This window comes from Epinephelus moara, chromosome 19 (assembly GCF_006386435.1).
Source record: "Epinephelus moara isolate mb chromosome 19, YSFRI_EMoa_1.0, whole genome shotgun sequence".
In the NCBI taxonomy this organism is placed as follows: Eukaryota; Metazoa; Chordata; class Actinopteri; order Perciformes; family Serranidae; genus Epinephelus; species Epinephelus moara.
Genome location: NC_065524.1, coordinates 28,720,762 through 28,732,782, shown reverse-complemented (window position 1 = coordinate 28,732,782; position 12,021 = coordinate 28,720,762). Strand labels below are relative to the sequence as shown.

General features: G+C 40.4%; 1 protein-coding gene across 1 annotated transcript in view; it reads left to right on the top strand.

The window, feature by feature from the left end:
• Positions 1-6,041: 6,041 nt before the first annotated feature.
• arfgef3 (ARFGEF family member 3) overlaps positions 6,042-12,021 on the top strand; it is a 72,503-nt gene continuing 66,523 nt past the window's right edge. Inside the window, exons 1-2 of the mRNA XM_050070412.1 lie at positions 6,042-6,655; positions 10,424-10,475. Of these exons, the coding sequence (XP_049926369.1) occupies positions 6,571-6,655; positions 10,424-10,475 (137 nt within the window). The 5' untranslated portion in view covers positions 6,042-6,570. The remainder of the gene's footprint in view (positions 6,656-10,423; positions 10,476-12,021) is intronic.

The following is a 12,021-nucleotide window of genomic DNA, read 5'->3' as shown; positions in this document are numbered from 1 at the left end:
TTTTTCATGAAGACAAGTTTAGTTTTAAGGATCGGTTATGTAACAAAGGTGGGGGAGCTCAAGTGCCATTTCCCCTCAATTCACCCGTCAGTCATTTATGCTACTTACAGTTCAAGCGGAGGCATTAAATTTTAAGTGTTAGGACAGGAGGTGCAATCTACCTTCACCTCACTTCTAAAACTTCTGAGATTTATGTTGCAGGAGGTGAGAGCAGGAACCCAAACTGCTCCCGAAGCCTTTTCATCATTTTCTAATCTTAGCCCAATTATTGTATGATAACCCCATACGTGGGTATGGTACTAATGCCTCGGTTAGCCTTGGATAGTAGTGCCACCAAGTGGTCATAAGCCTTTACTGCATGTTGCTGCTGGAATTTCCTCTGTCATGTCCTCAAATATTTATTTATAATTTTAGTTTTTAAACCAGAGAGAAATTACACAGTGTAATGTATTTGCATGTCTCCTACAAGGCCCATGTCTGGGCATCAATTCATGATCCCTTGAGCCAGTCTGAACATATAAGCAGTTATTCTGTGTGCCATACAGGTAATGACCACAGAATAACTGTATGAGGGAACATGTTGTGTGTCTGTCTGTACCTTTGATTTTTGAGAGAAGCCAAAGACAAATTTCCACAGAGGTGTACAATAAAGTTATCTATCTATCTATCTATCTATCTATCTATCTATCTAGGTTTTAAAAATGACTGGTTTTAGAGCTGTGGTTCTCACACTGGGATCTGGGGTCTTATCATCGAGGGGTTGCCTCGGGGTCAAGAACACGGATCAATTTCACTTTAATTTGATCCGCTGGAAGTTGTTCCTCCAAGGCAACATAAAAACTCCTCTAGCTAAGCTTTACTCTAAATCAGTGGTTTCCAGCCTTTTTGGCTTGTGTACCCTCTGAGTGAAGCAATGTCTTCAAGTGACCCGTCATGCAACCCTGTATGTTATGAAACTGCTATCTTAATTAGGTTTTTGTGGCAAGGTGATCGCTGCCTGGATTATGTTCAGAGACAACGTTTCTTTCAGGTAATCAAATGTACTGCGTAGGCTTTGCAAGGAGGTGGTTAAATCGGTGGGTAGAATTTTGTGTTTGCTGCAGGACTCCTGTTTTAGTTAAGGCAACAAAACCACTTGAGTTAAAAAAAAAAGGGTAGTAAAAAATAATGTTGTAGTCACTATCAAGATTTTTGCAACTTGCCAGGTACATTAATTAACAACATTATACTTTATGTTAATACAAAATTTATTTAGCATTACATGTCCCTCAAAACATTAGCTGTTTCACCATCACAGTTAATGGAAGTTCAGCCGAAGTGAAATTTCTTCCTCAGATTGTTTGGATGAGAAGCTAGTACTATGCAGTAGCATCTTATTATCATACGAAGATCTAAGGCCATAAAGTGGAAATGGGAGTCTGTGACATGAAAACATTTGGGAAACTGTCTGATAAAAGTTTCACAGGTGATTTCATCAGGTGTTATTGTTGCTTCTACCCTACAAAGTCACATTTAACCAGGGTACGTACACAAGAGGGCCGCAGAAAATAGCCGACTGCACAAACAAGACTCAATCATTAAACAGGTCAGACTGCTAGAAAGGACGTCTACCTTCAAAAGTCTATTTTAACCCGTAGCAGCAGCACATTTATGCAATATAAATCACTAAAGGCTACAGATTGACCCCAGCAGCACCTGAGGTCAATGCTCTTGCTGATTTGACATCATACTGAAACCCTCTTTTGTGCAGCTCTGATACTCAATGCATACTGAGCTCTGAAAAAATCCCTGCATCCCTACCAATTTGCTGTCAGAGCATCAAAAACTGCTCACATCAGCTACATTTTATACACAACATGACATGAAATATCGTATTTTAAGAGCAACATGATGAATTGGGGTATTAGAAGCAGGTCACCGAACCACCAGCGTAGTGGAAACTTTGGTCCTGACTCTGAGTGCTCCCCTGATGTTTTAATGTCAGCAACTTTAAAATAGATTGCCTACAGTCTCTTACAGTATTTGCTCTGATATGGAGGTCGATAAGTTAAAGAACAGAATCCACTTTAGGGAATTGCAAACTTTGGAACAATCAAGCATTTCTAGCCCTGACTCCACCCCCATCCAACAACTCTGGGATGAACTGGAACGGCCTGAGCAGCTCTTGTGGCTGAATGGGAGTTTCCAAAATCTGATTGGGGGCCCTTCCAAAAGAATGGTGGCTATAATAGCAGCATAATAATGCCCATAATTCTGGAAAGACATGTTTAATTATCAGATATGGGTGTAGTGAAGGTGTCCACTTGTAGTATATCTACGCAATTATATCTTATCTGTTCTCAATAATTAGTTCAGCCTGAAATCTTTTTTGTGCAGAGAGAAAAATTGGACTTGCAGACAGGGTTTACAAATGAAAGTAGCAGTCAGATAAGCACCACGTTTCAGACATAAATCACCAAACCATTAAAAGACTAGAATTAGTGCTTTGTGGTTGCATGCCTCCGTGAACCAGTCAAGTTGCACTTACAGTTTACATCCATGTCTGTGAAAAAAATGGATGCTTCACACACATCGTCCCCCCGGCAGCACCCGAGCACCCTGTGAACACCCAAGATCAGAGTCAACAATTAAGTATCTGACCAAACGTCTCCCTCTATTCCTGAGATATGATTTTGAGTTATGGCCAGAAAAAATGTTTGTGCAGTACACTGTGATGTCACAGTGAAGTTAACCTTTGACCTTTCATGGCTTCATCATTATATCCTAGTAGACATTTGTTTGAAATTTTGTCATAATTAACAAATACATTCTTGAGTTGCAGCCAAAAACATGTTTTGTGAGGTCACAGTGACCTTGACCTTTAACCACCAAATTCTAATCAGTTTATCAATAACTTCAAGTAAATGTTTGTGCCAAATTTAAGGTAAAGTCCCCTCAAGGCCTTCTTGAGATATTGCGTTCATGAGAATGCAGCAAACAAGGTCACAGTGACCTTCCAAATTCCAGTGAGTTCATCTTTGACTCAAAGTGGACAGTTGTGCCAAATTTGGAGAAATTCCCTCAAGGTGTTCTTGAAATATCACCTTTACGTGAATGAAATAGATGCAAGGTCATGGTGACCTTGACCTTTCATCTTTGACCAATAAAATCTAAGCAGTTGATCAATAACTCAAAATGAATGTTTGTGCCAAATTTGAAGAGATTCCCTCAAGGTGTTCTTGAAATATCACCCTTACGTGGATGAGATAGATACAAGGTCTCAGTGACCTTGACCTTTCACCACTGACCAATAAAATCTAAGTTGTTGATCAATAACTCAAAATGAATTTTTGTGCCAAATTTTGGAAAAAAAAAAAAAAAAAAAATCTCTCAGGGCACCCCTCAAGGGAGACAGACATGTTGACAGTGATCTGACCTTTGATCTATGGCCACCAAAATCTAATGAGATGGACGTTTGAGCTAAATTTGAGGAAATTCCCTCGCAGCATTCTTGAGATATCACATTCATGAGAACTGGACGAACAGACAACCCAAAAACATAATGCCTCCAGGCCAGGGCTACTGCTGGTGCCGAAGCATAGAAATAATCCTTCAGGGAATTATCAGAGCATTAACAGCTCACATTATAACACACACACACACACACACAAAACTACGAATGATGGTCTGGTTCTTTTTGTCTCAGCACTCAAACACCCGTTTTGTTTTGTAGCCCTTGGATATGATTTATCTTTCTCAGAACTTTAGAATAACTTAAAATCTTCCTGCTTGAGAGTTGTCTTAAAAGAATCTAATTAATTTCATAATTAAAGTCATAGTTGGACAAGTGTGTGTCTGAGTAAAAACCTGCCAGACGTATCATCATGTTCATCGCTCTCATCTTTTGAAAACCTCAGTTTATTGTTTGAGCATCAGTTTTTGTGCGGTTTTTATGCACCCGCTGGGACTTAATACGACCTTATAATACCTGTTTTCCACCTACCATCTGTGATTCTTACATCAATTTTATTATCTTACCTTCTTTTTTTGTCTTTTTCTTTCATTGCCCAATTCCAGTATCCTGATAGGAACTCCAGCCAATGAATATATGAATAAATGAATACATAAAAGCCTGAATATCAATCATCTCCCTTCCTCTTGCATGGCTACAACTTGTTTACCAAGCGCATTAAACTGAAGGTCATGCTTTTGTTCCTTTGGTGGGCTATTGGTCTTTTTGATTTTTTTTGATTAATATAACCTAGCAAATAATTAAGAGGCAAAAACAAAAGCAAAAAAATTGAATTAAGTTATGATGACATATTCAAGATTGCTGCATGCATCACAAAGCTCAATAATGTACACGTACACACACACACACACACACACACACAGTCCATATTCCCCAGGTTGTTGGTAATGTGTTTGCTTTGAATTCTACACCTGCTGTTCTGACTTTCATACATAACTTTTTCCTTGACACAAATTATTAGCAACACAGACTCAATCATTTTTAATGGTCACTTAGATTTTCACCCATGTTCCCAGAGGATGAATATGACTGAATTTTAAGACTTTTAATCGTTAACATTGGTACGTTGATGTAATAAATCCTCAGTCATGCTTTCCACACAGACGGTGGCACGGACATCAGCTGATGTGATGACAAGAAAATGTTTGGATCTTTTTTACTCCGTGCGGATTTTACCTCACAGCAAACTAATACACTTCCAACAGTGGGTGGCAATGTATCGAAAACTCACATCTACAGAACAGTTCTCTACGGGATGCACATTTTTTTCCTCAGATGGTGAAGGCATGATCTATGCTACTCTGCCTTAAGACTCTGACATCCTCTCCACATTAAACCGTCATCCTACTGCCGACATCAGGTGAAAGTGAAACTAAGAAGATTCTGCTGAGTCCGGAGTGAATGTCCGTTGAATATCAAACCAACTTCGATGTGGTGAGGCGGCTGCAGCTGGCTTGACACCAGTGTTTTGGTTTTGGACTTGAGTGTGGAGCAAGAGATTGGAGCATGCATGGTTGGCAAACACTCGTGGCCCTTGCAGAGGCCTTTGAGATTATTGTTATCATTGGGCAACTTATCATGTTATCTCCATTTAAGGGCAACCTAGAGGGCATAACATCACATTTTCTCCAATTAAAGGACACCCTAGAGGGCATAACATCAAGTCTTCTCCACTGAGAGAGCATCCTAGAGGGCATTACATCAAGTTTCCATCACTGGAAAGGTACTCTAGGGGGCATACTATCATATTTTCTCCACTGAAAGAGCCTTAGAGGACAATGTATCACTTTATCTCCACTTATGGGCAACCTGAAAGGCATTACATCACATTTTCTCCACTGGAAAGGCACCCAAGAGGGCAATTTATCATGTTATCTCCATTTAAGGGCAACCTAAAGGGCCATAACATCATGTTTTCTCCACTGAAAAAGCACCCAAGACAGCAATTTATCATGTTATCTCCATTTTAGGGCACCCTAGAGGCCATAATGTCACATTTTCTCCAATGGAAGGGCACCTCAGAAGGCATAACAACATGTTTTCTCCACTAGAAAGGCATCCTGGAGGGCAATTTATCATGTCATCTCCATTTAAGGGCAACCTAGAGGGCATAACTGTTTTTACTTTTGTTTGTTGTTTGTTTATTTGTTTGCTTACTCATGGGGCACCAAGGGGGCATACATCATATTGTTAGCTATTAGATTATTCTCCAGGCAGTAAAAATATAAATTTCAATTCAAAATACAAAATACAAAATAGGGAGATAAATAAAAAAAAAATGATATTGTTGAAAAAATTAGGACTTTAACTTAATGTAAATTCATCATGCTTGGTGTTATGTGATCTTTTATTTTGAAGGCATCGTCGCGTGAAAGCAGCTCCTCTGTGTGAGCTTCCTCCACCTGTCGCCTTGCTGAGACAGGAAATCACATTCCAGTGAGTCCACAGATTCCTGCCACAGTTTCACGCCCCCCCACGGGGAAGCGGTGTAAATACTGTGTTGCCTGGTTGGAGAGAAATCCTCCTTTGCAGCAGCAGACTGTGGAGCGCTGTGCTGTAGTCCTGGCGTGCAGGCAGGATTATTTGAGGGATAGAAGGACCCGGATCTGGACACCTTGAGGATCACAAGTATCAGCTGGAACGGATCTGAAAGCACGGTAGTGCTGAGGAATAAATGACTGACGAAGATGAGAAAAGGGCGTTTATTCTTTGTGTTCATCCATCGCTGGGTGGGTGACAATTTGTGATGATTGTTGGTCAGGTGTCAGATGATCTTCGCTCCTCTTCCTGGAAACCATCGCGGTGGATTTATGCAACAAAAGGAGAGAAAAGCACAGACGCTTCCTTCTTCCACCTTCAGAGGATTGACGGCTGGCCTGACATCATTGGCTGCTCGTTGGGAATGAATCATCGCCTTCATCAGGGGGGGTCAGGGATGCTGTCACTGTCACTGCACCCTTAAAATACCACAGGCAAACCCACACGTCCACAAACCCACCCAGACCCTAGTGCGTGTCCGCGCTCTGAGATTATACAGCCGCTTGTTTTCTGGAGGCAGCATGGAGGAAATCCTGCGAAAGCTGCAGAAAGACGCGTCCGGCCACAAGCACAAAGCTATCCGCGATGCCTGCGTCTACGCCTGCGGTGAGTTTACCACAGCCCCCCCCTCCCCACCACCACCACCACCACCCCCGGCTCTCCGGTTGCAGGAGGGATGCGACTGTATACACCTCCTAGCTTTTAGGAAACATGGAGCGGCTGCACTAATCCCACAGGCCTGAATTATATCTGAAACCATGGTGTAGGAATATCACAAGGGAAAACCAGTGTTTCTTACAAGTTGAGAATTGATGTAAGGTGGTCAGCCTCACAGACTGATGGCAGGGTGCAGGTGATTTCCGTGTCCATGTGCTGGAGGGAACCTCCATCATCCAAAACAGGAGGTGCACCTGCTGTTTTTAGGTGCTGGCTTTTTGTGAGCCCAGCTGGGAACTGGGAGATAGCATGCATTTAGAAAGTCATTTTTCCAAAAAAATGGCACATAAATGCACCATTCTGGCAGACTTTCTATCAGTTTACACTTTAAACTGCAGAAATAATTGAGATGCAGACTATACTTCTTATTTATTGGCTTGTAAAGTGTGTGGACAAACCTTAAACAACTTAAAAGTACATCCATTTTCTTCAAATTCCTAATTTCATAGCTGAATATAGGGTGCAGCGAAGGAGCCAGTTTGTTTAAAGGTCCCGAAATTAAATTGTCAATACCTTTAATCGTAAATTTGAGGCCAACAAACAATGTGCACACATCTTATGTAGGTACGCATGTCATCAACAGGTATGCCATAACCTCAGTTAACTAGCTGCATACTTAAGGTTACTGTGGCAGTGATCATGGAGAACATAAGAATTATTGAAACATATGATCACTATAAAAATACTACCACATCACAGATACAGATCCATACAGGAATATGTACAATGTATAACAAGGATTTATGAATGTAGTGCTTGGAGCTTTATGTATATTGTTAAGTGGCTGCTATAATAAATATTTCACAGGCAGTCATGATGACATCATGCATAACACAGCTTACTCGTGTATTTTAAAGATTGTGCTTTCAAAGAGGATCTGAGGCTGTCAGTCCTTAAAGATGCTGACATATCTAATGAGAGCTTGAATGCGATTTGAAGGAATATTATGTCATCAGCAAGTATGCAATAACCTCGATAAACTGTAGCTGCATACGTCAGTTTACTGTGGCAGTGATCATGGAGAACATAAAAATGATATAAAGCACAGTAAGATCACTATAAAATACTACTGAGTATCACAGAGATTCATACAAGGCTTGGGGCTTTGTGTATATTGTTAAGGGGCTGTTATAATAAATATTTCACAGGCAGTCGTATGATGACATCATGCATAACACAGCTTACTCCAGTTTGTGCTTTTAAAGGGGATCTGAGACTCAATCCTTTAAAAAAAAGCCCAGGTAACGACGGCGTAAACAATCATCAACGCTGACATTGTTGCTGACTCACTAGTCCTCTCTTACCCCACTAAAAGGATTGTAAAAGGGTTGTTAAAATTAAAATAATTTCCATGACTTATCTTCCACACACAGAGACCATGAAGAACCCTTTCAAGAGGTTTTCAGACTTTGAATAGAAACTCTCCCCAAGTCTCATTACTGTCTGTCTGCACAGCTCAGTGCTTCAGCCCGCAGTTCTCTCCTCAACGAGAAAGAAAAGCCTTCGAAACAGCGTTCGGAATATGTCGCACTAAACTGGTTGGAAACAATCCCAAGGAGAGCATATCAAACACCATTAAAGTTTGTGGAAAAAAGCAGTTTCCACTGACGTCAGTGCGGATATAATTAGTATTAACGGGCATGATGGGCCAGCCTGACCTTTCGGTGGCAGGTGAGACAGCAAGTACAGAATAGGCTCACATTGTGCTGACGAAGGGACAATCATGTAATCTTACACACACACTGAATTAATGCACACACACTGCAAGGGCATGTTAAAACCTAACGCAGACTCAGGACCCTGGACCTGTGCATGTGCCTGCATATATGCGCACAAATGCAAAGTGTATGCATAAAGTAAGGTCTAAATTGTGACATATTAAATACAGACAATATCCCATGCGCTATATTTCACTTATGTCTGCACTTAGACTGACGTGGATCGATGTGGATGGACTTCATCAGCCAATTAAATGTTTTACAGAATGCCTTGAAATGTTTGGAGATACGCCCATAACATCAATCAATGTGCAGCTCATAGTTGTCTTGATGTGAAGCAGACGTCTCAAGTGAACGCACACACAGAGCCAGGGCACAGATTGGACTTCATACAGTGCAGTGCAAGGACACAGCTGCTGTACACTAAACCTTGAAGCACATGTGCAACATGACAGCCTGTGTGGAGTAACAGGAGATTTATGCTGTGTTTTTAGAAATGTCAGCAAGTCTCATATTTCATGTTTCTACTGGGAAAATGCAGCAGTGTGTCCTTTGTTAGTTAATAGTATGAAGCCAAGGTTTCACAAGGTTCCCGAGGTAAAGTTATCTGAGGTCATCTTGTCATCACGATGTACTGTTCATTTTAAATGCTGCACAGTGTCACTTTTAAAAAGCTGTAGTGAGGCTGGGCAGTATTGTGATATCATATCGGTATTGTTATACAAAAATAGATATCATCTTATATTGAGGTGTTGTCATTTCCTGGTTTTAAAGGCTGCATTACAGTAAAGTGATGTAATTTCGAACTTAATAGACTGTTCTATTATTTGCCCTCCATTTAGTCATTATATCCACATAATGATGTTTAAATGTTTTATGGAAGCCCCAACAGTCAACTCTACAATATCATCACAATATTGATATCAAGGTATTTGGCCAAAATATTGAAATATTTGATCATCTCCACATCATCCAGCCTTAAGCTGTAGTAACGCACATGTTTTGATAAAGCATAAGGTTAAAGCTACTCTGCATTTTTCTTGTTTCAGGCATTTTCGCTGAAGACATAGTTCTTTCATAATGAGTCACAAGTTTAATAAGACAGCTGGGCACTGTAGTTTCTGACAAACATTACTCACTCAGGAGGAAATAATAATAAACAATTTATTGGGGCCTATTTTCTGTGGCGAATGAATACACATTTGGTGCCCTAGAGTTAGTGTCTCCGTCAGCAGGAAGGTGTATGTGAGACTGAGTTAAAATAAACTTCAGTTTTTATGACAGTGATGCAACAATTCATAATGAATTGTTAGATTTAAGTTCTTTGTTAACTAGCTAGTTCATTCATTCATTCATTTTCCGTAACCGCTTATCCTGTTGGGGGTCGCAGGGAGCTGGAGTCTTTCCTAGCTGACATTAAAAGAGAGGCAGGGTACACCCTGGACAGCTGACATTAAAAGAGAGGCAGGGTACACCCTGGACACGTCGCCAAACTATCACAGGGCTGACACATAGAGACAGACAACCATTCACACTCACATTCACACCTACGGACAATTTAGAGTCACCACTTACATGTCTTTGGACTGTGGGAGGAAGCTGGAGTACCCAGAGAAACCCACACTGACACAGGGAGAACATGCAAACTCGGCACAGAAAGGCTGCCCCACCCTGGGTTTAAACCAGGAACTCTCTTGCTTGCTAACCACTGTGGCGCCCACGTAGCTAGTTAATATTGTCAAATACCGTTTACATTTGTGTGGGGAGCCAGATTATTATTTGAGTAAAGAAAATCTCATGTTTCTCTCCTAATCTTCCTGAGCTCGACAAATACAATATGTAACAGCTGGGAATTCATGTTTTCTTTTGATTTAGGGAAATATAATACAGCATATCCAGTGTTGTTAATCACAGTTTCTGTTTTTTAATTAAATTACAGAAACCCTGGAGTGTCAGAATGGATCAGCCAAGATTTCTCCGTCACAGCTTCGGTAAGTTAAATGCAAGAGATTTAGTTTCGTTTCAGCTCATTTCAGTTCAGTTTAACTCAAAGCTTCAAATGCATGAAGTCAGAACTTGTTATACTGCAGTTGCTGTAGCAAACAAACACAAATGTAAGTGAACCTAAACAAGAAACGCTTAAAGCTGTCCATCATTGGCTGCTAGAAGGTTTGTTGGACTGTGAAGTGTTTGAATGAAGTGGTAAGACAGGTTAACTTTGCCTTACAGCTACACATAGTGTACAGCCTCTGAGGTAACCAAATATTGAAATTCAGACTGTCTGTCGGAGCCCTGTGGCTTGCACACTTACACGCTGTATATGATTTGAATTTATTTAAATTGTCAATGATCCCTGGGATGTTAATGCAAATTTAAGTACTAAACTCAGGAATTCAAATCACTCAGTTTAATCACCACTACACTTTAACGGCCAGAGATGATATGAATTCAGAGAGAGGCTGCACACAATAGCATCTGTCTGTCGAAGATTGTGCAATCAAATACAACATCCTGTAACAAATGTTAACTCTGTGAAAACTGGTGCTTCTTCAGACCTTTACATTCAAACCTGCACAATATAATAACAAGGGTCATTACTTTCATTTACTGCTTTTCACAGAGTTTTTAAAAAGGAGCAGATAGGTGAAAACAGATTTGAGTGCATCTCCCCACACGCCCAAAAGTGTGTGTCCTGCATCATGAAGACACCGATCACAGCAGTTTACAGTAAATGAGGTCCCCTTAGGAATGTGCACACCTCATGAACTAGAAATACTAACAGATAAAAAAGAACAGAGGCTGCTGATCATGTGCCACAGTTCCTCAAAGTAAATCAAAGGCACAATTAGCAGTTCAGCTACAGCGGCTGCACTGCCAATTGTGTTTTTATCATCCAATTTTCACTTCCATTTTCAGCCCAGTCACCAGAATAAAATGCTGGCATTATACATTTCTGCAAACCACAGATATGTTAGTACATTTAATACATATCATATCATTACTTCTAAAGTGTCTTAGTTCAGATTATATGTATATGAGCTGAGTTTCTCATCAGGAGGAGGAGATGGTGGATGGTGTGACACCTCAGCAGTGTTCTGACAGATACAAGTGTTTTTTAACACACGTCTGGACATTTCCAGCACTGTTGCGACCAAAGCAGGTATTTTAAGCTAAGACCTGATCGTTTCCTAACCCTAACCAAGTGTTTTTGTGTCTAAAGCAAACATGTTAAACACAGCCCTCTTGCAACATTAAACTGAAAATTGAAACATAAAGTTTAGTTTAGTTTATTTGATTTATAAAAGGACAGTATGCGATGGCTTTAATCATTTACAAGAAATTAAAACATGGTTGCACCAGATTTAATCCTACATATAACAGGTAGACGCAATGAATAAAAATAAAATTCAAGGTGCAATGCAGTCGGTCTGAGGACAATAAGCCTCTGGGGGTATCGGATATTTTGAGACAGGTACGGATGGGTACTGAAACCCGGTGCTGAATTTGCTCCTTGGCTAAATTATCAAAGATGCTAGT